General features: G+C 41.5%; 1 protein-coding gene across 3 annotated transcripts in view; it reads left to right on the top strand.

Annotated features, from left to right (window-relative positions):
- PARVB (parvin beta) overlaps positions 1-24,994 on the top strand; it is a 74,189-nt gene that overhangs the window by 25,498 nt on the left and 23,697 nt on the right. For all 3 annotated transcript variants that reach the window (XM_080390824.1, XM_080390823.1, XM_080390825.1), the window contains exons 2-6: positions 8,120-8,209; positions 11,080-11,150; positions 20,107-20,209; positions 23,537-23,677; positions 24,560-24,675. In XM_080390824.1, coding sequence (XP_080246950.1) covers positions 8,120-8,209; positions 11,080-11,150; positions 20,107-20,209; positions 23,537-23,677; positions 24,560-24,675 — 521 coding nt within the window. The remainder of the gene's footprint in view (positions 1-8,119; positions 8,210-11,079; positions 11,151-20,106; positions 20,210-23,536; positions 23,678-24,559; positions 24,676-24,994) is intronic.

Here is a 24,994-nt window from a genome sequence, read left to right as displayed (position 1 = left end):
ACACAAAATGTCAGAACTGTTTGCTGGGAGCTGCTTAAACACCTCTCAGGCATGAGGAAAGGTGACTTAATGTGTCATTTTCAAAGCTTGTGGGATTGCAGGGAGACTGAAACAGAACTGACTAGGTCAGTATGTCTGCTCAGTATCCTACAGGGTGGCTTTTTCTACACTTGAAAACCTCACCTTTGTAGGTGTAACTTTACAAATACTTTAAAACACCACTCTTGTCCACACTCTTTATTTTTGCTGGCTGGAGTTTTGTTTGGGGGGTGTGTGTGTGTATGTGGGTTTTTTTTGCCAGCATTGGTGTTTGCGTGTCTACACAGTGAAAATTATATATTTTTTTTTTCCTTCTGTCCCATAATGTGGCTTCTGCAACTGCTAGTGCCAGCAAAAGGGAAGGGGTGAGTGGCAGCTAGAGATGGAGGCAACGTGTGGAGTGCCCCTTTCCTGACAGCGTGAATGCCTGCCTGACGAAGACAGCTACATAACCATGGCTTAAGAAAGAAATGAGAAACAGCGTATGATGAATCCCAGATTTGACAGGCTTAGTTCCATAGCTCTCTGTATGCTTCTGTCAAAGTCTGCACTTTGCTTTTCTGCCTTGCAGAACCTATTTTGAAGGATTCCTAGTTAAGTATTTACTAAATGGGTGTTAGACCTGTTGCATGAGCTGAGCAGGAGACTGAAACAGCTGAGGAGCTAAATGCCGAGTCGAGTTCCTCTGGTCTGGTCCTTTGGTAGCTGTAAGACTTGTATGGGATTAGTATGGCTGCTGGAAAGAAGACCTGACTGTTAAATATGATGGCTTTATGTGGGCTATATGATGGCTACTGTGGGTTTACCTTGGCTTTTATCATTGTTTATGCCCAGGCAGCTGTGGGTCAACTGTGGCTTTGTCAGTTGCTATCAGAGCCGGATAAATACTGCAGGGGAGATCTGTGCGTTCGGTTATTCCAGCAGTGTGACGGCAGGGGTAGTCGGTCCTGCTTTCCTGGCTGTTGCATTGTCGGTGGCTGACAGACTAAGGCTGCCCAGTGTGGCAGCAGCTGGGTGAGGACAGGGTCCTCCCTCCTCAGCAGCAGCAGTGCTGCATTTGCAGGGCCCTGCAGGGAGCTGGAGCAGAAGACCGGTTCAGTGCACAGCAGCTTGCTTTTTGCAGGATTCGGCTTTCTTGCTGAATTAAAGCAGGCCATGTAACTGGATAAAGATCTGTCTGCTTAGCAATTACTTGCTTATATTTATATATATATATATAATTATTAGAGTCTTATTTTGTTTGATTTGGTGTTCGGTTGCCAGTGCTGGTGATGCTGAGAGGTGCTCGTCGCTGTGTCTGTTCAGTGCTTCTTTCTCCCAAGCCGCTGCATCTCTGTCCCTGTTCTACCTCTGCACTCCTCCTCTCTTCAGGAGGGCTGGTACCTGTGCAGGGCTGGCCAGAACAGCTGTAGCCATGTCACTATTGGCTTTCTCAACACAAGTGTCACCTACAAAAAAATGCAAATTATTTTTTCACTCCTCCCCCCCCCCCAACTCCATAGCAAGATAAGAATTTTTGTGGGTGAAAATCTGAAAGTGGTATTTCACCTTCACAAACAAAACGGAGCCCCAGCTTCTCACAAACATTTCCAACTGGCTCAAATACTGAATATACTGCCAGTGTGCTAGATATATGTTTTACCACTGGCAAAAATAAAGCGGGGATCTGTGTTCTGGCAGTCGCAGAATAGACCCCTCATCAGTGTAAGTGTAATACATCCCTATAAGCAAGCGTGGCCTGCTCTTCGCAACTAAACCAAAAGCATTGTTACAGCCCTCTCCTTAAAGTTGCCTTTAGCTTTTCTTTTTCCTTTTTCAAGGTCTTTCCATTTCTTGAAATGACAGAGCCTGACTGTTGCAAGTACCTTGTCTGCCTGCTAAGGCATATAAATAATTTCCTTTATTACCGCAGTTCTGCTTTGAATGCAGTCCCTTGATACAGTGCCTTTATGTTGAGTTGATGAAGTCTTTGCCTTTGATCTGCCTGGGATTATTAATTCTCTATTATAATTAATGGAGGCTTTGTCTTTTCTCCTGCAGTCTCTATGAAAAGATCTCAGAGCCTTTTGTAAATGTTCAGCGATTAGTAGTGCAGTGGCAGACTGAGTTGTATGTGTGGTTTGTCTGTAGAAAAGAGACAAAGAGTCTCAGTTTATCAGTATGTGTTATCTTTGGGGCTGATTTTGAACTCTTTCACTACAACAGTTTTTCTTGGAAAATGCCAGTTTTTATAAAACTTTTTTTTTGTTTTCAATTTTTCTAGAACTCTTACAGTTTGGAAGACAACTTTTCCTGAAAGAGTTTTAGGTGTCAGGTGGAAATTCTGCATGTGCATGGCTGTGTGTGTTGGTCTGCGACAGGCAAACAGAGGAGCAGGTTAAGGCATAGACACTGTAGGGTCTTCACCCACCAGGGACCTGTTGCCTTCTGGTCTGATATCTCCCATGGGGAGTAGAAGCTCCAGCAGATACTGGGCCTTTTATGCAAGGGTTGGGTGCTTCATCAGGGGGATTTGTCCTGTGGCCACGTCTCACCTGAGGTGTGAGTGAACGAGGGTTGTGTTGCTGGTCTGAATGGGGTAGAAATGGTCTTGAGTATGGACTTTGTTTTGGGTGTTATTGTCTGAACTCTTAGGAGGTGAGTTGAAGGCAGGTGAGTCACTGTCTGAAAAAGTGCAGCTGGTTGCTCCTTCCAGAGAAAAAACTACAAGGAAACTTGGGAAGCAGTAAGACATTGGGGTGGGAAGAGAGTTTCCAATGCAGTTTGAGTTACATGGTCATTGCATGTTTCCTGTCTGTGTGCTGCTCCTGCCTCGGAGGATGACAAAGTTACTTGAACAAATCTTTTGTAATGGAGCCAAGGGTAACAAAGCAGTTTAATAACTTCCAAATCTAGGGTTTAATCATGAGATGGAAGTACATCATATAAAAGCTGCGGAAAGGCTGTGCTGTGGCGCCAGCTCAGCACTGGTTGAATGCGAAGGAAAGTAGTGTATCCAGAAACCCGTGATTAGCATCATGACAGCTGCTGCTCTCTGAAGGGTGGGATTCAGCCTTGCAGTCAGAAATAACTAGAGCTAAAATTAAGTAGCATTTACCATCTATTTTTGTAAGAGGCAGAGGCTTGTGGTCAATTTTTTGATAACAGGACAATGAATGGTAAAGACTTAGGAGGTGAACTGTGCTGTTGGTGCTATCCTTGAAAATTACACTAAAATTATGAAGAGTGAAGGCAGAAAGGATCAAATTGTTGACATCAGCTCACTCTTCCTTATAAAAAGGACACAGCAGGGACATCTCTTCTTTTTATAGCACTCCTGCTGACTTGACTTTAAAGGCCATTTCCTGACTTGTGAGAAATCCTTGACAGTGGCACTTCCAACTTTCTGCAGCTAATTGCTCCTGTTCTGTGCAGTTTGCATGTAATCCCATGCATCGAGACAGCCTGCTTGGCTTCCAGATGTAGTGCTGTATAACATTTGTGCATGCAGTCTGCTCATTATATTAATTTGTTTGAAAGGCCAGCACAGCTTCCAATGTGACTAAATCATGTTGACTGCTGGCACTGCCAGGAGACTGTTAAAACATCGGAGGCCTGCCAGGAACCCTTGCTGCTTTCCTTGGGACTGGTAGAGAAGTGACCTTTTACTCGTGAATTTAAATTTCTGGTTTAGGGGAATACTCAGGGTTTTTGCTGAATGCCTTGGCTGCTTGCCCGTCCCTTGTTACATTTGGATTTTGCTCGTGCTGGCTGATGGGGTACTGAAGCAATTCGGAGGACTAGTGCTGCCTGTTAATTGAGGATCTGCTCAGAGAGGAGATATCTAGCCAGAAAGGAGGGAAGCCTTAGCAGACATCTGGGAGAAATCATAGTGAATTTTGCCAGGTACCTTTCCAAGGCATCGTCTCTCTGTGTCTGTAGTTACACCTGACTTGTCCTGTGTAAGTTCACAGCAGAGTCATTTAGACCATTGGCAAGTTTTATATTAAGGCTGTAACCATTTAGCAGAGCCTGTGTTGTGGGTCAAGGTGGGGGCAAACTTTTTGTGGGCAGGAGAACATTCCCTGGATGCTGGGGCTGCTTGTACAAGTTTTGCTGGCATATCTGAGGGAGACCTCTGCCCTGGCGTGGTGTGCCTGCAGGAGCAAAAAAACCTGCAGGAGCAACAAAAGCACAGGGATAAGATACAGGAAAGGTTCTGCTGGGGACCGGCCTGGACTAAATGATGCTACTCCAGCCTGTACTCGATTTCCTACCTCTTTGTGTCTTTCCCTACTGCAGTTTTCCTCTGACCGATCTATGAAATGAAGTGATCAGGCTTTAGAGAGAGATGTTTTACACAAATCTCATTTAGAGAGCAAAGAACTATGCCAGCACAACAGGAGATGATGTTCCCTGTGGGGAAGGGAAGGGGGAAAGAAGGGGGACTTGTGAATGGGCAGATGGAGAGCAGGCAAGGAGCAGTAATACCTCATGTGGGACCTACCAGTGATTATAACCTGCTGGGCAAGTGCAGCTCTGTGCTACCAGTAAAATGCCCTTTTGCATGGATGACTCATTTGATGTGAGGATCTGGTATAAATCTTACAGCAAAGCCACTGTTGCTGATACAAAGTTGAGGAGGCTGGTGTTTGCCAGCCGATTAATATCCATTATCTTTTACAGTACTTCTGGGTTTGTGAAAGCCGCTCTTTGTTGTAAACTTGCATGAAAACACCTATCAGGTTCTTCTGAGAAATGTACCTGTTGCTCCATCCTGACTGTTACTTTAACTGTCTCCACTTGCTCATTTGTGGCTTCGCTGATTTTGCAGTGTTATGGCTCCGTTTCCTTTTCCTGCTTCTGCTTCTTTGCTCAACAGTGATAAGTGAATACTGGGGGCAGTGAGCAGGGGAAAAAGTCCTCAGCATTTGTTCAGGTGCAGTGTGAAAGGGTTCTGGAGTGCAGGTTTTGGAAATACCCTGGCAAATTTATGTTTGTGAGTGGAATTGCTTCTCTGCATGCTGGCTGTTGCTCTGCAAGCCTGATGTTCCTGGGGCAAGCTGTTGTGGTGGGAAACTGGCTGCGGTTTGGCCAGAGCATGGAGATTACTTTGTCATGAAGCTCCTTGCAGAGAAAATACCATCTTTGAGGCACCCGCTCTTGGGTGGCCAGCAGCAGGCCAAGGGAGGCACTTGGCCATCTGCAGAAGCAGCAAGGGTACGGAGGGATTCCTGGCTGGGAGTCTATGGACAAGTGTTGTGCCCTCCCTCCCGCCCCCCTGGCACCTAGCAGCTGGGAGGCTATCTTAGTGACTCCTCCTGTGTCACCATGCCCAAATAACGTAGGTTTGGCAGTCCCGAGGTGGCAGCCCCTTATCCAGTTGCTGCTGCTCCTTCAGCATTCAGACAGCTCACGCCGTTTGTCTGCGACCTGCTTGTGCTGCCGGGGTTGGGATGGCAGGGCTCCTGTGCAAGAGGCACAAAAAAGGAGGTAGGAAACATGATGTTTGTAGCAAGAATCTCTTCATAAGCTGTCTGCCTAGGGCCTGGTGTATGGGCTGGGCTGTCTGTAAGCAGGGCTCTCCCTGGGCGGCAGGCCTTGGGAGGCTTTCTGCTGCCATAGCCGTGCTTTGCCGGTGGTGGTGGAAGAGGATGTTTTGGTCCTGTGGGATCTGGCCCAGCTGCACTGGATCTGAAGGCGAGCTCTTCAGGTTGTGAGGGATGGGGGCTTAATACACAAGTTCATATTAATATTTTAGTTGAGCAAATTGCTCAGAAACAAGGTATTTTTGTTAGGAAGAGTAGGGATCATCTTTATATTAAAAATAAAAAGTGTATCAACTTAAATGAACTTTTGGAAATAAAACTAGTATAGCTGCATTTAAAAGTATTCTGGCTTGACGTATATGCCACATGTAGTTTCTATAGCATGCACTGAAGATAGTACTGTGTATTCACTGCCTGGAGGAACTTAGCAGCTCTGTTCTGCATTTGCAGAGCATTAGGAACAGTGATGCCCAGACCTTATTGAACGCTTGGCATTCCCATAATGACAGCAAAGCTACAATAATGAAGAAACTTATGTCTAGAAACAAGGCTGGTACTTCCAAAAGGAGTCTAATTTAAGTGGAATTTGGGCGTTTATAGTCCTAGCAGGGTTTTAAAAATCTTACTTTTAATGCCTGGTTTCCACACGATTTTTCTTTTGCCTCCTGGTGGCTGTATTCCTGTCGGCATTGCGGTGTACCAGCTGCTGGGGTGAGAAAGCTCTAGACGGGCGTAATGCAAACAGGGCTGGGTAAGGCACGCTGTTAGAGCTGCTGGGGTCTGTTGCGTGAGGCCTTTTAGCTCCCTGACTTCTGTTTGAAGAGTTTTCTGAGAAAATGAGAATGAATGCAGGAAAGGGGTGTAATTACGAGTTTCTTTTGATAATGACATTTATTCAGGAGGTTAAATCTCAGCCTGCAGACATTGTATTATGTTTGCAGTCAAGAACACGGTTCTCCTCTTCCCTTTGCAGAAGGTACAGAATACAGAAAGCAATCTGTGCTTACTGCTGGCAGCCCCCTTCCACCAGTCTTTACTCCTCGTTAGCTCCAACCAGTTGCTCTAACATGGATCATAAGCCATAAGGTCTCAAAATATGAGACTGGTGTCTGTTGCTTGCAGAACATAAGAACAGTATTTCATAATTGAGGATTTTTAGTTGTGTTCAATATCATGCTGTAGACAAGAATTAACTAACATCTTGGAACTGCAATTAAGAAATGTGGTAACTTGATTTAAGCACCCGGTTCAAGTATCTGTGAAAGGAGTGGGCATTCTTCCCTGTCCTCTGGGGCAGTAGGATCTGTTTTCTCTGTCAGTCAAGCAGGAAAAGAGCCAGTACTGATGCAGGATTTTGTAACCTTTGCAGACTGTGTACAAATGATTAGCTTGTGGTTTGATTTTTCCAGTGGGAAAGGGGAATAGTGACGGTTCTTGAAGGTAGTCCTTGTTGGGGTATTGTAGCTATTAGTTAATTGTACCTCCTTTTCTTTCCCTGAAAAGTTTGCCTAGCAGACCTTATTTATTTGGAAGTCCTTGCTTTTTCCTGAAGAGAGTATGGGGCTTGGACCTCTCTCAAAGGAGACTGTGATGCCTCAGATGCTGCTACAGATGATCTTAGCCCATGCTAATGCAGAACTGTCACTGAATAGATGGGGCTGTTACAGTGTCTTTGTGTCTCCTAATTCAAATGCATCTATTTCAGTAGCTTGGCTTATTATAAATAAATAATAGTTATCTGAGTTTAGGAGGGAGATGTGCCTTGGAGAGTGTAAAAGTGTTACAGCATTGCTAGTGCTTTTCTTACAGTCAGGCTCTCTGAAGATACTAAAGAACTGTTCGGTACTTGTCCTCAAGTTCAGTTCCTCCCATCTGGCAGGACACAGGGAAATATTTGAATATCTGTTTTCTTGATGAAGGGTACTTTACTGACTTTCCTAAATGATAGCTGTAGGTTTAGGACAAGAGCTTGAAATCACAGATTTCAGATTTGTGTTTACCGGATCATGCTACATGTATTTTTAGCCAGTGGCAATGCTAGAATTAAATAAATTTTCATCTTTATTTGGGAGGTTTCCCTGGAATACTCTGAGGCTTTTAATAAGGCCAGTACCAAGCTACAGTTCCTGGTGTTCTGCAGCTGGAAAAGGTGGTGATGAGTGGGGGTCATGCTATCAGAAAAGGAGTTTGTTTTTACAGTTTGTTGTCTTTTCTGGATCTGGGCTGTCCTGCAGACAAAGCTCACACCCCTTCCTTCTGGAGAAACAAGCACTCCGAGGTTGCTCTTACCACATAATTGATTTTCTTGTGAAGTATTTTTGGCCAGTTGTGTGGTGGCTCAGTTTAATGAGAAGATATAAAAGGATGTTGCTTTTGATATTATTTTCCACTGTGGGTGCAGTTCTTAATTACATAAACTGTGCACCTGTTTTGAAATTGAGCTACCAGATCCAGTTTTCTCTTACTGTGAATAAATACCTTTTTCAGTCCCTACATATCTGCCAACTTTGCGTTCATTACAGTCTGTCTTTCTGTTTCTTCCATGTCTTCAGTGAGTGACCTCCAAGAAGAAGGCAAAAATGCTATCAATGCACCAATGAACCCAAGCACTGTGGACATCCATCCAGAAGACACGTTATTAGGTAAAGTATTCATGCTACAGACTTCAACTAAACAATTATTAGTGAAGGTCACCACTGTGACTCCTGTAGTCATTGCTTTACTGTTGAATATAGATTGCTCAGTTTGAACTGAGAGAATTGGGCATGAGAATTGAGAACTGTTGCATGTTACATGTAGATTAGAAATTAGAAGGGCTAAAATGGAATTTAAAGAGCAGTGCCAATTATGCAGATACACTTAAGCTAGGTAGCTTAGGCAAAAATGGACTTGTTCAATGAATTGGCAAAGAGCTTGAGTTCTTCTGTGATCATCCTGAAAGTAGATAGAAAGTTGAGGTTTGCAAAGAATTACATGGAAAGTACTGCTGAATTTGTGTGCCTATTTACTTCAGTTCCATTAACCCATTGGCCAAGTGCATCCTCCTTCGGTAAGGAAGTGGTATGTTCTCTCTTCTGTGTGTATAGATGGGGAACTGAAGTGCAAAAGGATCAGCCCACAGAAAGTCTGTGGCAGAAGTGTGTGTCATGATTTCTGTGGAACCCTTAAAACTGCCTTGTCTCAATGTACATACTACACTGTTAACTAGCGTATGCCATGTTCCTCCTTGGGTTACTGCTGCCACTTTGCAATGACAGTGCAGCAAAATGAGACGTGATAATGGATGAACAGATGAGCATTTAGGCTTTTGAAAATAGTAATTAAATGTGATTAAGATAGAAGTATGTAAAAGAAGTAATTCTTTATAGAAAAAAGTTAAATATTCACCTGTTCTCTCAGTTTCCTCCCCAAGTCCCTACAACAGCAGAAAGTCTTTAAAACTTGTTGAAATAAAAGACTTTTTTTCTTTCCTGGCCATATGTCTCTTAATCTACAGAATTAGCTGAAGCAAGCTGTCATGGAGACAAATATTAAAACAGTAAATTAAAAAACAAATTTTAGTTATTTAGACTTTCTGATGAAAAGAGTAGTAGCAAATGCAAGTACTGTTCTCCTGAGATGCGGACAAAGTGTTGATTGCTCTGTGTATGTATGTGGATTAGGAGTGTCTCCAATGATTTCTTCTGGGTACCACTAAAGCTGTGTGAGATTTTAGAAGATTCAGGATCACTGCTGAAAGTCTGTCATGTAAAGACATGACCACCAGTGAACCTTGTGAACCTTAAGCAAAGTTCTGTGGTGAATCGTATAGCATTATGGGTCAAATCTGGTCCAGGGTTTCAGTTAGCAATATTTTGGGTGTGTAGTGGGTGTCACTTCCTTGTGCTTAGACTGCCTGACTCATCCTAGGCAGTAATGAAGTAAAGGAATGGAGGAAAAAAGCAGCAAAAGAATTCATGGTTTTCTTTCTAGGTTTGTGGAAATTTGTCAAGTATATTCAGGTAGCAAGGTCTTATTTAAGAAAGATAAGGGGCCCTGGAAAATACTGAACCCAAATGTCTGGGTAAAATCTAAGGTAACCAGTTAGATGATATAGTCAGTCTTCTGTCTAGGATGTGCGAGTGTCGTGTTTCCCATCTGATAGCAGTGAAGTCTAGCACTGCAATAGGCAGTCACTGTAGGCTGGGCATTGTCAGGTTTTAAAGGGTTCCTCTATACAGTGTGGCAGTGGCCTGAGTAATGGTCATACCGAAACCCCTCTGTTGTCATGCTGCAAGGAATTAAGAAATCAATAGGAAAATAGAATTCCATATGGACTGTCTAGACTCAGCTAAAGATAAATCCATGGGGTTTATAAATAATAATAATATATAATATTATTATTTTTTAAAATATTTTATATATTAATTTCAGCTGAAAAGATGTGGATCTCCTTGCATAGCTGTGACACTGCCATCCATCCTTGTGCTCCTGTTTTGTAGTAGCCAGGATTTGCACCCCACTGAAAGGAACAGATCTAACCTAGGTCACAGCTACTACTTGGCTACTGAAGGAGCTAAAATGAAGGGTGCAGGGAGAGGTCTGCTACTTGAAAGCAAGCACCAGAATCTAAAATGAGACTTACTCCAGCTGCTTCCTAAATACTGGTGTCCATATTTATGGTAGCATACAAACATGCACATCACGCACGTGTCCATGTGTGCTGTTTTGAAGATAATTTTGCCAAAGATTGTTTGATTGTTAACCTTACTGAAGTCAAGTTAATTTTGCTACCAACATTTCTGCATCAAATCATCCCTTCTAAAAATAAATCTTTACATTTGTGCCTCTTGTGGTTGTCCTGCTGGCCATTGGAGAGCATTTCTCACATCTCTCCATCTCCCAGCAATGGAAGAAATGGAAGACTTTACACCTCAGAAATCTATTTGATGTTCTTTCACCATGCACAAGTACAACTGATACAAATTGGGGTAATTTTCATTCTCCAGCTTAACCAGAGGTTAAGGACAAAGTTTCAGGGAACCAGAGAGCACAGGAACAAAGTGTCAGCCCAAGTCTCAGCAGCTACACTGAGTGCAGTACCATAAGCTTGCTGTACTCTTCAAGATGGTGTAATTTGGGACAGGTATTTTCAAATAGAAATCAAATAAAAATTGAGGAGAGGGAGAAAACTAGTTGACTGCACTTTTTGGTATGTCGATGTTCTCATGCCCCTCAGGGTACAGAGGATGGCAATTTTTCTGAAGTATTCTGCATACAGCAGGGTCTGAGCTGGGGAAAATCAGTGGAAATAATCTTATTTTAGGGAAGTTAGAGCTGTGTTATCTTTCTGTGTGTCTCTAAAAATGCCTAACACTTTGATCATCGGAAATTCCCTTGCTAAGATGATGACTAGGCACTGTCATTTCTTGATCAGCTGACAGGCAACTTCATGATTAGGAATTGTTGCAGTATTTCAGCAGTGTACATTTGAGGTGGATCTCGCTAAAGTTTCCTATTTTTACTTCGACAGAGGAGAACGAAGAACGCACGATGATCGATCCTAACTCAAAAGAAGACCCCAAATTCAAAGAACTGATCAAGGTAAGAAATTTTGTCCTCCTTCAAATCTTCAACTAGTAAGCTGGAGTAATTTACAAGCTGATTACTAAGAATGTAGTTGAGGAATAGCAACTTGTTACTGAAGTATATGTGAAAACTGACGTCATCAACAAGGTAAGGCTGAAAGTAACAATGAGAGAAAAAAGAAAAGGCTGAATGTCAGAGTGCTCATGGTACTTACAGAGTAAGGCTCCATTGTCCATTCATATCCTTGTGATTATCACAGTGAGGATCAGTGCTTGGCTTGAATCTACCTGCACTCACCGCACGTAAACATAGGTTCCTTCTGTTTATGAAAACAGGGAAGGAGTTTTGGAAAGCCTTAGTGAGATTTCAGGAGAAAAAAGGAGTAGGACTGAAATGAGCACGGGCATGGTAGGGCACAAGGAGGAGACCTCTAGTGTTACAGAAAAGTTGGAACTGAGATTCTTCTTGCCCTATATTCTGTTGGTTTGGTGGGGTGTGTGGTGTGTTTTTTTTGTTTTTTTTTTTTTAAAGAGAGAAGTCCTCAGTTTACCTGGCTACTTGGGGCAAGGACCAGATTGTCCTGAATCTGTATTGTCACTGGAGATGCCTGCCCAAGGTGTTGATAACGGTGTTTCCAGCTGTGCTGATGTGAAGTATGGCTTCCTGCCGAAGCAGTGCTCATAGTTTCTGCCAGGCATGATGAAAGATTTGATCTTGAGGGTCTAGCATTTAGGAGAAACTTTTCTATGCAGTAAGTCGTTGAGGTTAACATAGTGAAAACTTGAGCAGGAAGAGAAGGGACGGCAATTCCAAACAAATGTGTCCTTTTTCTAACAAAAAATAATTTAAAAATAATACAGACAAAGTATAGCATGAAAATTAACACAAGCACACACACTTCTTGGAAACAACCATGCAGCTGTAGCTGGGTGGGTCTTAGAACTCTGGGTAGTGTATACCGTCTCTGGATAGAGGGTTGAGCTGTGGTACATTCCTTTCAGGAAACCTTGTGCACCCTGGCTGCACAAATATGCTTCACAGAATGCCTCAGCAAACTGCTCGTCTGGTGCATCTTTAAAACAAGCTTAGTGACCTCTTATTAACACTGCAGTAACATGTTTAGGATTACAAAACCACATCAAATTGAGTTTAGCAAAGAGTTGTGATCAAATTTCTTTGTTATTCTAATTCACCTGGAATACATGGTGGTTTTAAATTAAGTGAATTTGCACATTCTTTCTTTGTTAGTACCTAAATCTATTAATTCTCTCAAAAGGTACAGTGGTCTTGCACCACTCTTTTAAAAATGCGCTGTGGTTTCTCTGCTAGTGTGACAGTGATATTTTCATGCATAATTTGGCTGAAACAGAGTTGTTGCAGTGAAGGAACCAGATGCACTCTGTGATGCAGGAGACTAGATACTGAGATCAGAATTGCTTTTAAGTTGGGAATTTTGCTGTTGAATTTAATGTGAGTTGGTGAGTCTTCCATGGATGTCGTAGTCTAGCAAGGTTATGAAAAGCTTCAGGAAGAATGAAAATCAGGGCTAGAGCGGCACTTGAAAATGTATCTGAGTGCTTACTGCACGCTGCAGAATCAGGCTGTGGTTCACCGTGCCAGTTTACACTTTGCATGAAGAGAGAGCAGCATATTACTAACTGAACTGGAGCAGCTGGTGCGGGGAACAGCACATAACTGGAAATTGTTTCCTTGGGATCATCCTTAAAGGAGAGATGTGTCCCGTAGAGTGTCTACTTGAAAATGATGTAATTTAGGTAATGGCTAATCATCTGCATACCTCTCAGCAGTTGAGAGTTTTTATGGAGATTCAGCTAGAAAAATATTAAACGCTACGTTGGTGTGAATCTGTAAGGCAGGGAGGGGGTTGAGTTATGTTGGCAAAACCTATTTTATGCCACAGAGTTGGATAATGAAAAAAAATGAGCAATTTATTCTTTGTTTTCTGTTCTTCAGTAGTTAATGATATTTTCCAAGAGCCCCAGTGCTGGGATGAGAATTAGCTGTGCAAAATGCTGTACAGCAGCAGCCAGCAGAAAAGACTGCGACTGCCTGCCCCACAGAGCTTGGAATGAAAGATTTCCACAGACTAGCAAAGAGTGAGGATTGAATAGATGGAGGGTGTTTTTAGTTCAGAGTGGTTCTCTCTCTTTTCCCCTCTGAGAGGAATGTGTCAATAGCAGCAACAGAGCCTCATGCCTTTTGAAATTTGGCAGTATGACTTCATTTCCTTGGTGCCAGCCCAAATCTCTTTCAACACCAGTTAGACATGCCAATGGTTTACCATCATTGGTTTTGAGTGTTTCTGTTCTGTCAGTTACATGCAGTTGGGAAAATGGATCTCAGTGCAAAGAAGCTGCAGTTATCTGTTGCTGACACTGCTTTAATATCTCTTTGTCTCCACAGAATGTTGTTTTAATTTCTGCTAGCCTCATGCCATAGGAATTACATGCATAGTGCAAGCCATGTGTGAGAGTTTGGAAGTGATTTTGACAGAGCTTTTGTGACTCTGGAGAGACAGATTGTATCACATTGTGGTAACATGGAGACACCAACAGAAAAAAACCCAATGCAACAAAAAGCCTCATACCCTCACTCTTATTAAAGCAAATAGTGAATCTCCTTGTTGAAGGCTGCGTAGTTTGGGAAGCTAAAATACCAGCTTTAAGTCCTCTTGCACATAGGAAAATCATCAGGAACTAGAATTATGTCTCAAAATGTTGCTCATTATCATCATTGATGGTACTCTAAAAATAGTTGGCCACAGGCTGTGGCCAGAAGCCTTTTCTTCCTCACTTCATTTGCTCTGTGTGTAATCAGTTTGATACATGGCTGAGCAGACCTAAACCTGAAAATTTTAATCAGGGAAAGAGATGAGTTACTGTTTTACTTATATTTTTATATGTGTGTGTGTGTATTTGCAAAATACTGTTTCTGGTGTCTGAATGTGTGAGCTTCTTTTACTCGTTTCCCAATATTTGCCAAGTGACAAGCGCACTGCTGACTTAAGTGAGTGTTTGAATTGTAAGTTTGGGTGGTTTTGTGATGGGATATAGAGGTGTCCTGTGATACATTGCTTCTTTTTCTACTCTTCACTCAGGTTTCTAGTCTATATGTTACTGTGAATCTGTTTACAATCCCTTTCCATTGGGTGTAAAGGTGGAAAGAATCTTTTCCCCCCTTTCTGGTTTGGATATTGCCGAAGGGTAAAAGTTTCAAAAGCTTCATTGCTGGTTGTAGTCCTAAACATAATTAGACTTAACAGGCAGTAGGAATTGAGTCAGAGACTTTGAAAAAACATTTTAACGTATCACATATGTGGCAGATTTCCTAGGGTTTTCTCATGTATTTCAGTGGGAAAAGTATGAAGAAAAGCTGCTACTAATTGAATCCAAACAGCAACTTGCAAGAGCTGGGTCTCATCAAAGTGCCTTGCCTTGACAAAAGACAGCAAGTCACAGTTGCAAGACACTTTCTGTCCCTGCAAAGACTTCCCTAAAACTGGCTGATACTGCAACAACTTGTGGCCTTTAAAGCCTCATCTAAACTTAATACAGATCCAAACACTGCTGATCTAGATACTTCCTAAAATGAGTAAACATTCTCATTTGTAGTAAATTATCACTTTTTTCCATGTCTAATTTTATGGCTTCTTAAAATTCACTGTGGTGAAGAGAAAACCGAAATGAAGCCGCTGGCCTTTGGGTAAGGTTTTGCAAGTGACCAGAAGAAACTGTGCTTCCTAAATGCTATGTGGTGTGCTTCTGAAAACAAGAAGCCTTCTCTGTGTTTACAGGCTGCCAGTGCTTTGTGCTTAGTCAACAGTTTCCAGGCCTGAATATGAATTCTTAATATTACTTTCCATGCTAAACCCTGAAGCCAGTAAGCTTTCATACCTTTTGATCTCTGCTTCCTAATTCTCCCAGAAGTCAGGGGGAAAAGGGTCATTGAAATCAGTTTTCTTTCTTTGCTGTTTTTGGTGACTGGGCTTCCTGTTTTCCCATTGTGCCACATGTGTTCATGTATTTTGTCTTATTTTTCATTTTATCTATCGCTGTGTAGCGATGACTGTGAGGTCCTTATGCCCTTGAACTCTACAGATTAACTCTGAATGTGCGTCACTGCGATGGGAGCAGCCAGCCTGCAGAACAAAAATACTTCACTGAGCTGATGAAGTGTGATGTAAAAACCCATCTTACATGAACTAAAAAAACAAATTTGCCAGGCACGCTAATTTTTCTTTCTAGATTTCCATCACTTTTGTTTCCGCTGTCTGCCACGTGGCAGATTTCAATTTTCAGCCCAATGTTTAGTAATGTAACATGGCTCATTTAAGTGGACATATGCATTTGTCCTAAAAATGATACGATAAATGGATGTGTCAGAATTTAAAGCACCACTGGAAATTTGGCAACAAATGCATATGCATGTGTCTGAGCATTTGATGCAATTCAGAGATGTTTTGTGTGAGAATGGATATGCTTGAAAGGGTAAGCATGTTTGTCAGGACATTGAGATACTGTATCAAGGTTTTAAAATCAAGCTGCTAATCCCAAATACTATAGAAGACTATAGAAAAGCAGCTTTATATAAAGGTATGACAAGTGACCTAATGAACACTTCCGTGTACCTGCGTGCTGTTTTGTGAGTCTCCAAGTACTGCAAAAGATTGAGTCTCGGGTGCATTGAAGATCATTAACTATGTGGGGGATCTTGTGGGTTCACCAGCCCTTGTGTGTAAGGATGTTAGGGCTCACATTGGGAGAAGAGGCTTTGCAGTAAAGCACTTCCTCAGCACTGGCGTGTTCCTCTTACACCCATTATTTAACACAGCAAATGTAGCCCGAGCGTAAAGGTCAATATTGAACTGCGGGTGTATGAAATGCAGGCACAGAAACGAAAAAATGGATAGAGAAGCATGAGACCAGGCAGACTGAAGGTAAGCATAGAATCATAGAAACACTTAGGTTGGAAAAGACCTTTAAGGTCATCAAGTCCAACTGCAAACACAACACTACCAAGTCCACCACTAAACCACATCCCTAAGTGCCATGTCTTTTAAATACCTCCAGGGATGGTGACTCAATCACTTCCCTGGACAGCCTGTTCCAATGCTTGATGACCCCTTTTGGTGAAGAATTGTTTCCTACTGTCCAATCTAAACCTCCCCTGATGTAACTTGAGGCCGTTTCCTCTCATCCTATGGCTTGTTCTTTGGGACAAGAGACCAACACCCACCTTGCTACAACCTCCTTTCAAGTAACTGTAGAGAGTGACAAGGCATCCCCTGAGCTTCCTTTTCTCCATACTACACAACCCCATTTCCCTCACCTGCTCCTCATAGGACTTGTGCTCCAGACCCTTACCACCTTCACTGCCATTCTCTGGCCATGCTCCAACACCTCAGTGTCTTGCCCCAAAACTTGAACACAGCGTAGGTTGTGTGGAAACACACCTTCTGTGTGTTTCCCACCATGTACTATGTGCCTGTATCAGGCTCTTTTCATTTGTAGGCGTTATTAAATATATTCTGCTTCTGTCTTTGCATGGAGGAGCAGCTACAAAGAACAGGAGAGCTGACTTTTCATGAGCAGAGAGTCAACGTATTTCTGTGTGTTCACCATTTCAATAAGCAATATGGTGCTTTATTTCCCTTGTAAAAGTTTTTTTTTTTAAAAAAAAAAAAAAAACCAAATTCTGTGCAGAAAGATTTTTCCAGACTTCGAATTAAGACACAACCAGGAAATCAAGAGGTGGGACATCTAATTTTTGGTTTTGTTTTCTAATTGCAGCACTTGCCAGTCTTCAAGGGCTGTTAAAAAATAACACTTGGATTTATTTTTTTTATTGTGAGTATAAACTGCAGATCCTTTTTTTTGTGGCGGAGCTGGAGCTGTAGTCTGAATACTAAAGAAGTTAAAAAGTTCTTTGGGATATTTTTCTTTCATTCAGGTTCTGAAATATTAAAATAATAAACAAGGTCTAGCCATAGTTCTTTTAACTTATATTTCTGTTATGTACTTTTTTGCCACAAGTTCTTCAGTGCTAAATTTCTCTGAAACATTTAAGTAGGACGTAGTGTACGTATTTCCCTTTTTTAACACCCTGTACCCAAAGCTAATTTGTGATTCCTGTGTACCTAAACTCTTGGAAATCGGATGTTGACTTCTACATTAGAAGGTACTTCCAGACTTCTATTTTTAATTCCTTGACATTTTCTGGATTCTGACTTCAGTACCATTCAGGACAGGACAGACAAAATGTTAATGGTTTCAAATAGTTTAGCATCCCGAGTCTTCCTTTAACAGAGCTTCTGAGGACTTTTGGAAGTCTGGCCTAATGTCTTTCTCCGCCTTTTAACGTGAATGTCCTTCTATACCCTGAAAAAGATAAAAAGAGACAAGAATAGCTGATTGGAGTTTTCTTGCCAAATGTGGTCATGGTTCCCCACCTGTGGAGCAGATCTCTGCTAACTTTTATTTAGGCTGCATCTTCTTGCTTTTAAGTTTTGCTGGCTATAATCCCTAATAAGATAGTCTTGGTTGGGGTTTTCAAAGGAGTTCCAAAGGTTTGATGCCTTGTGGCAGATGCTAGCTGATGTGTTACAATTTTTTTGGAAACCATAGCTTTAAATATAGAGGAGAGGGACTAGGCAGGGAGAGTTTACCTGATGCAGAGGCTGCTGAAGAGGCATCCTGAGAGGATAGAGGGTGAAACGCAGGAAGAATTGTCTTGACATTTTTCTCTGCCCCCACGCGGTAACATATATCAAGCTGTGTGACAGTGGAAGGAGATGGTTTCTAGGGCATGTTGGAGCATGTTTCAGGAGACAGGCTTCCTAGCATGGCTCCCGTGACCACAGCCAAAGTGAGAGGATGAGATGTACCTGCCAGGGCATGCTGCTGCAATACCCCTTTCAATCCAGCACCCCAGGTGCCAGGGATAGCTGCTGTGCCAGCAGGCTGGGCTCCTCAAGTGCAGTTGTCAATTCATTGGCGTTACGAGCCATGAAGGTGTTGCATGAGGGGAAGGAGCGGGAGGAACTGTATGACCCTCTTGCCTAACAAAAGGCATTAGGTGGATGTGAAAGTGTGGAACAACTTGGTGGCATGTGTTGGAACAGTGGTGGTCGCTGTAACCACACAGCAGAGACCATCTGATAGGGGGAATGGCCCAAGTGATAGGTAAGGTTCCTGCAAGGTTACAGGGGAGCACTGCGGAAATAATACTGGTGCAGAGCACAACTTTGTATGTCCACATTTGTCTCAAGCATTACCTCCTCTTTTCCTTTACCTGCTCTAGAGAAGATTGCTTTTGATACAAGTTGCTGATACTGACTAGTGAATAACTTACCAGAAAAGTTTTATTTTGAAAGAAATAAAGCTCCTCTTTAGAGGAGTCATTTTTATTATTGAGGTTTTTAATCCCTCTGGGCAGCTTAGAGAGGGCAAAAGTGATTTGAATATGTGAGCATTGATGGTGATCCTTGCTTTCTATAAATTGGCTAGTTGCCATATCACTCAGCTGAAATTTGCCACTTACGCTATTTTTAGAGCTGAGTTTCAGCCCTGCACATTTTCAGCATGCTTTGGAAGTACTAAAGATAGAGATTAGACGTGCATAAAACATTAATATTTTGTGTTTGGATTGTAAACTTCTTTGTGGACACTAAACCTTGCGAAACTTACTTGAGGTTGGTAGATTCAATGAACCTCGGTAGCCAGGCTTAATAACTTAAATGTCCTTGTGACCAACATGTTCAAATGAACACATTCAAATGCTTGTGTTTCCTAGGATTGCCAAGGTGGATGTTATCCAGTGCAAACCTGTCTATATTTTGTTTACTTTCTTTTGTTTCACTGTCTCTTGTATATTAAAACACCAAAACTTTCTTAGCCATCGTGACTACTGAGGAAAGGCAGAAGTATGGGATTTAATCAGAAAGTGAATTTAAAGAATCCACAATTTTATATGAAGCAAATTTAAAACTGCAGAATTGTTAAATGAGGCTTATTGCTTTGGGTGGCTCTAGTTAATGGATTTTGCATGTCTGTGACTGTCAATATTCTTCCCGTCTTACAGAATCAAGGATTTAGCAGGGTTTAACATTGTGTCTCTTCCCACACAATGATATTTTTATGAAAGTAATTTCATTTTCCAAATAATAAATTGGAGGAAAGCACTACTGCCAACTTCAATCAGTCAAGGCTATTTTTCCTGTAACTGTTTTGAAATTATTATCTTTGGCACCTGGAAAAATAAACTCGGTTCCTTTTCTTTTTAAACATTCTTTATGTTCATTCCTGTTTTGTAGGTGATTGAATGATTTTTATAGTTATGTTAGTCAGCATATGGGGACTATTATATGTGTTGTAGAATGGTTTCAGGCCTGTTTGACCAAATTTTTAATTTCAGAGTTCTGTACTCTGCAACAACTTAAGATAAAGTGCCTTATCCTGTTGCTGATGGCAGGGGTCTAGCTAGTGGGTTTGTTTAGCTTCTAGTAGTAGGACCGTACTTGCTCTCTGAAGCTCTTCTTTGGCACACCACTCATCTGTTCGGGGTAGAGATCATGGTGTGAGCATAGGACTATTGTTATCTGTTGGCAGGTCTGCTGCTCACATAAAGCAGGTAAGACGTGAGTTGTGGGACCTGGAGAATATAGATTACTATAGCAAAGGTTACTGTTGCAGAGCTGCTAGTTGCTACTTGCTGTAGAACTGGTGCAATGAGACATTTTAATGAGGAAAAATAGAGGGCACTAAAATTGTCATGCTGCCAGACCTGAATTAAAAACACTAGAGCAAAATCATCTCTTTGTCTATCTCTGTAACTTGGAAATACATAAATATCGTTACTCTTGCTCTGTTTTATATTCCTGATTACTGTCTTGAATGAAAGGAACATATTTCAGTGGTTTTTAGACATTTGTTTCCTTTTTCTGTATTTCCAGGTTCTAATTGACTGGATTAATGATGTGCTGGTGGAGGAGAGAATCATTGTCAAACAGCTTGAAGAGGACCTTTATGATGGGCAGGTGCTGCAAAAGCTGCTAGGTGAGTGCACACAAGAGAAGGCGTCCCCAAAGACTGGAGGGGGCCCAAAGTTAATCTTCCAAAGCTGCAGACAGCAGCAGGCCTATGCAGTAACTCACCATCTCACCGGGGATACAATTTGTTTTACTGATAGCTACAGTGTCAGCTTCTCCATCTGTTGTTCTCAGGCTGTCTGCTGAAAGGGGAGGAAATCCAGATGATTCTTAGGTATTTGTTTCGTGGACTAAGTACAGTCCAGGCAGCTGAAGTATGTGGCAGAAAAAAGGTGAAGAGATTGGTGTTTACAGTGGGGAACCAAGTAGAGGCCATGTGGTCCAAAATCTTGTCTGTGTATTTAGCTTCTGAAAGCTGCTGGGCTGAGAACTTTTTTGAGGTCCTGATAGAATTACTTTTTAGGGAGAAAAAAATGAGAAAAAGAGAATGCATGGCAGCAGGCATGTACTCGTAATACACGCCTATGTGTGAATATTTCATGAAAACCTATACTCGGTTAAAGAATTTTAATTTTGCAACCCCCTTACATCTTTGCAATGTGTGTGTTCACACAAGAAGCACAATGGAGAAAGCCTTATGATGATGTAGTGATTTATGGGGGGGTGCTTTTAGCAAACAAATAGACTTGGAAGCTTCAAGTGCCATTGTAAATCCACACTGTTTCTTGGAGACAGATAGTCAGAACTTTTCTTGGTTTACTTGTGACATGTTTTCCAGAGTGGGCTGGGATGTGGGATGTATGTGTCAGAGTGGGGCAAGAGGACCTAGCGGTGCTAATTCCACTGGTGCTAACGGATGCTGCTTACTGAATTTTCTGCGTATGCGCCTTAAATAACAGGTCTGCAGCATTTTGGTGAGCATTCACAAACTTTTGAAAGTGGTTAACAGCAATTAATTTTGTGTGCAATAAAACTCCTCAAAAATAACTTGAGGAATAAAACAAGAGTACTTTTTAACACTGCTTGGTTAGACTGCAGCTGGAACCCTGCAGTTATGGTGGGGAGCAGGAGTGTAGAGTTCATTTTAGCTGGGGAGTATTTGTGTGAATACAGTTGTACTTCTTAACATAGAGACACTGCTGTTACAGCAGGTGGTAGTGCATTTCATTGTAGGCATTTGTTGTAGGTATCATTGCTTTCTTACGCTCCCTGTGGAGGCTACGGTTCCACCCTCAGGCCTGCAGACATTTAGAAAGTGCTTAGTTTTACATACATATGTACACGTGTAGCTCAGTTGGACTTTGCGTATCCTACAGGAGGAAACATAGGCATGTATATCTTGCAGCCCAACACTTTAACTGGGCTGGTTTTTCCTCATTTTCTTCCTGTTGGGCCTTGACTGGACAGCAAATGCTTCTCCCCCGACCTGAAGCTATCACAAATCAACCACCATCATGTGTTTTTCTTCAGTGCTTTCTTCAATAAGACTTTATATTACTGAATCTATCCATCTTTGTGCTATGTCATTGATCCAAGAGGCAAAGCACGTCACGCTTCTGGTGGTGCTCCTGTTGCTCAAGACCTTGGAATGGTCAGCCCTCTGTTGTGCATGTCTTCTGGTGCCTGCAAGAAAGGCTAACAAAATAGGGTCATTACACTTCAAGCAGTCGTTACCATTCCTTGTGTGTGAGAGATGTTTCAAGAAGATCTGCCTTAGCAGGCAGACACACAAAAAAGAGGAAAGACCACAGCTTGTCAGTGGGCTTATTTTGAAGCAGTTTGGAGTAAGAGATTAGAAATAGCTGTCTGACTGAGGCAGCTTGTTTAGTTAATTTTATCAAGGTACAAGTAGTGAGGTGCGGAGGGACTGCAGTGGCTTGGTATACATGGTGTCAGGGTGAAAGGAAATAAATTTCTGCTTGCTAACCTCGGCTGAGAGTAGATAGGAGCCATAACTCATGTCCAAAGAGTGAATGCTGTAGTATATTTTTTTTTTGTAAAAACACCTAAAATAATTTAAAATAATAATTCCATGTTTTGGTAGTCAGTTTTAAAAACTCAGACACATATTAGTTAAAGAACATTTTCCCAATGAATATTACCCAGATATTGATAAAAATTTCCTACTGTAGTCTGACAGAAGCAGTCAAAATCTTCAAGGTATTTGTGATTTGATAACCTTCAAGTCTCTTCTGTTTGGGTTACTAAAGTATTTTTGTATTTCTGTCACTTCTTAAAAAAAAAAAAACAACTAAAAAATTAAAAATATCTTCAGCTACGTAAAATGTCCAGAAGAAACATACTCTTGAACTTGAGAGCAGAACTGTTTTCAATATTGGTATAACAGGTTTTGACAACTCTGAAATGTTTCTGAAAGAATCTTTAGAGTTGAAGTCCATGCCACTTTCTGAAAAAAAGTTTTGGTGAAGTATGTTTTGTTTGTCCTGACTTCGTAGTCTCAGCAGCACAGTGAATTTGATGATTTTTTTTCTCCAGGGTGGAAGGCAGAAAAGAGATTAGCTGTTCCCATTTTTCTGATGGCTGGAGGACTCTACCTCACTTTCTCAGCTCTCTTCGCCTTTTTTTTCTTAGAAGTTCTGCTTCTGTGTCTTTGGCAAGGGCCACAGTGCAGAGGAAGAGAAGAATGACTTGTCTGTGGCTTTGGCAACAAATAATTGTGTTACAGAAACAGAATTCAAATTTTAGTAATGACATTTTACAAAATTTCCTGCATTAGTTCATTTTTAGAAGTGATCAATCATGATGTGACAATGTCATAACAACATGACAAGACTGTATCAACTAACTTCTTTCTCTAAATTAGTTCCATTAAGCCAGTACAAATCTGTGGGTCATATGAGTCTGTGACTCATAAATGATGGTTTGTGGAGGCAGTTTGCTTTAGCTTAAATTCATACCTTAGCTAACCTGAAATAAAGCTTATCAAGCTGAAGTAAATGTTCACACAAAATTTCCCCTTTTTTGTCCTAAATCGAATTGTTGTTAGAAAAGTCCATTAAACCTGTGCAGTTTCCTTGTGTAGTGGAGGCTGTGTTGTGCCAAATGCTTTTCAACAGTGAAAGAAAATGGGAGTTACAATAAATATTATTACTAACTTGGTGCCTATCTGAACACTGTTATGTATTTTGACACCTGGTTGATGAGCATATTCTGCCAGACCTTACCAGTTTTCTAACACAGGTTTTATTGGAATTGATGCACTTTGATGAAAGGTTTGCTTTCAGCTATTTTGCTTTCTAAGGAAGATCATTCTTTTGGAAAATTTCTAGCAGAGTCCAGCTCTACCCAGTGCTCTGTGCTCATTAATCCCACCCAGGCCCTTGTTTAATCTTATTTTGTCTGTTCTTTTTGTTGTTGTTCTTTCCAAATACAGAAAAATTGGCTGACCGTAAACTGAACGTGGCAGAAGTGACGCAATCTGAAATTGGTCAGAAACAAAAGTTGCAGACAGTACTGGAAGCTGTCCATGATTTACTCCGACCCCATGGCTGGACAATCAAGTGGAACGTTGACTGTAAGGACTCTGTTAGGCTTTCTGTCTCGGCTTCACAGGCAAGGAGGGTATGATAATCAGTAGGTTGATCATATTCTCTGTGATGCAGTGTGTTTTTAAAAATTACTTATTTGTTTGTGTAGAGGGTGTTGCAACATCCATGTATTGGATTGTAACTGGTACCTTCTTCTGTGGTCTTAGTTTAAGGACAGATGTACATGGCTATGGGATAACCGAAGTAATTTTTTCTTTTAAAGTTATGTTTTCATTAGAAAGTTGTTTGTTTGCTTCCTGAATTTGAATCCCTACAGGTGTGAGAGATGTATTAGTCATTTGAGTACTATAGAGTGTGATCTAATCCTTCAGGCCACCCCAGTGAGAGCAAAAGGATCCTGTGTCCTGCTGGAGGATGCAGCTTCTGACAAGCTAAGCAAAAAGTGTCCTCTGTTCAAGCATGGCCTGTTACAGTCCAAAAGTGAGAGTGGAATTTGAGATGTCTGTTCCCCTAAGCACTGAGCGGGGTTCATCTCATATAGCCAGGAAAGCTTGTGTTAACACTTTGGAAGTCTGCTAAAAGCAGAATTCTCCAGTTTTGGCAGTACAGTGGAAGACAATGATTGAGTCTGCCAGTCTTTGTTGACAAGAGAGGGAGCTGAAGTGTTTGAACTCCTAAGTTAGGCATGTAACTTGAAGGCGGGGTTGCATCTAGATTTTATTACCTATAAAATTGTGTTGTAGGCCTTGTAAATTTAGGAAAAAGAGGAAAAAGGATTAAAGCAAAAAAAGTCTGTGTTCACCAAAGGGATTTTTCACTGCCTTTTTCCTGCGATTTTCTCAGAGCTGTATGTTTAAAATAAGTCTTCAGAATTATTTTATTTGCTTCATTTTCCTTGTTCCCTTTAGCAATCCATGGCAAGAATCTGATTTCCATTCTTCACCTTCTGGTAGCTTTGGCAATGCATTTCCGAGCTCCCATTCGACTGCCTGAACATGTGTCTGTACAAGTGGTAGTTGTACGGGTGAGTATGAACTCAAAACTGATCAGAACAGTCACTGTTTATAACTCTGATTTTGCAGTATTGGGCTGCTCTCATCCATTGCCCCCCTGATCTTTTTGTCATTTAGAAAATTCTTGTCCCAGTTGTTCAGTGAGTCCCAGTCCTGGGAATGTATTTTTGCTGTGCTTAAATGTCACCCCAAGAACATCGTATCTTTAATATTTTTGGTACCAACATTTGCTACTGCAATATCCTAAAAACATGTGATGGGATTTTCTATGAGAGAGAGTCATGTCTGTAATTTCTGGCACTTTAATAAATGGTTTTTGGCATGCGTTTT

The sequence above is a fragment of the Falco punctatus genome, assembly GCF_963210335.1.
Source record: "Falco punctatus genome assembly, chromosome: 6".
NCBI classification, from domain to species: Eukaryota; Metazoa; Chordata; class Aves; order Falconiformes; family Falconidae; genus Falco; species Falco punctatus.
This window is presented reverse-complemented; position numbering and strand designations above follow the sequence as displayed.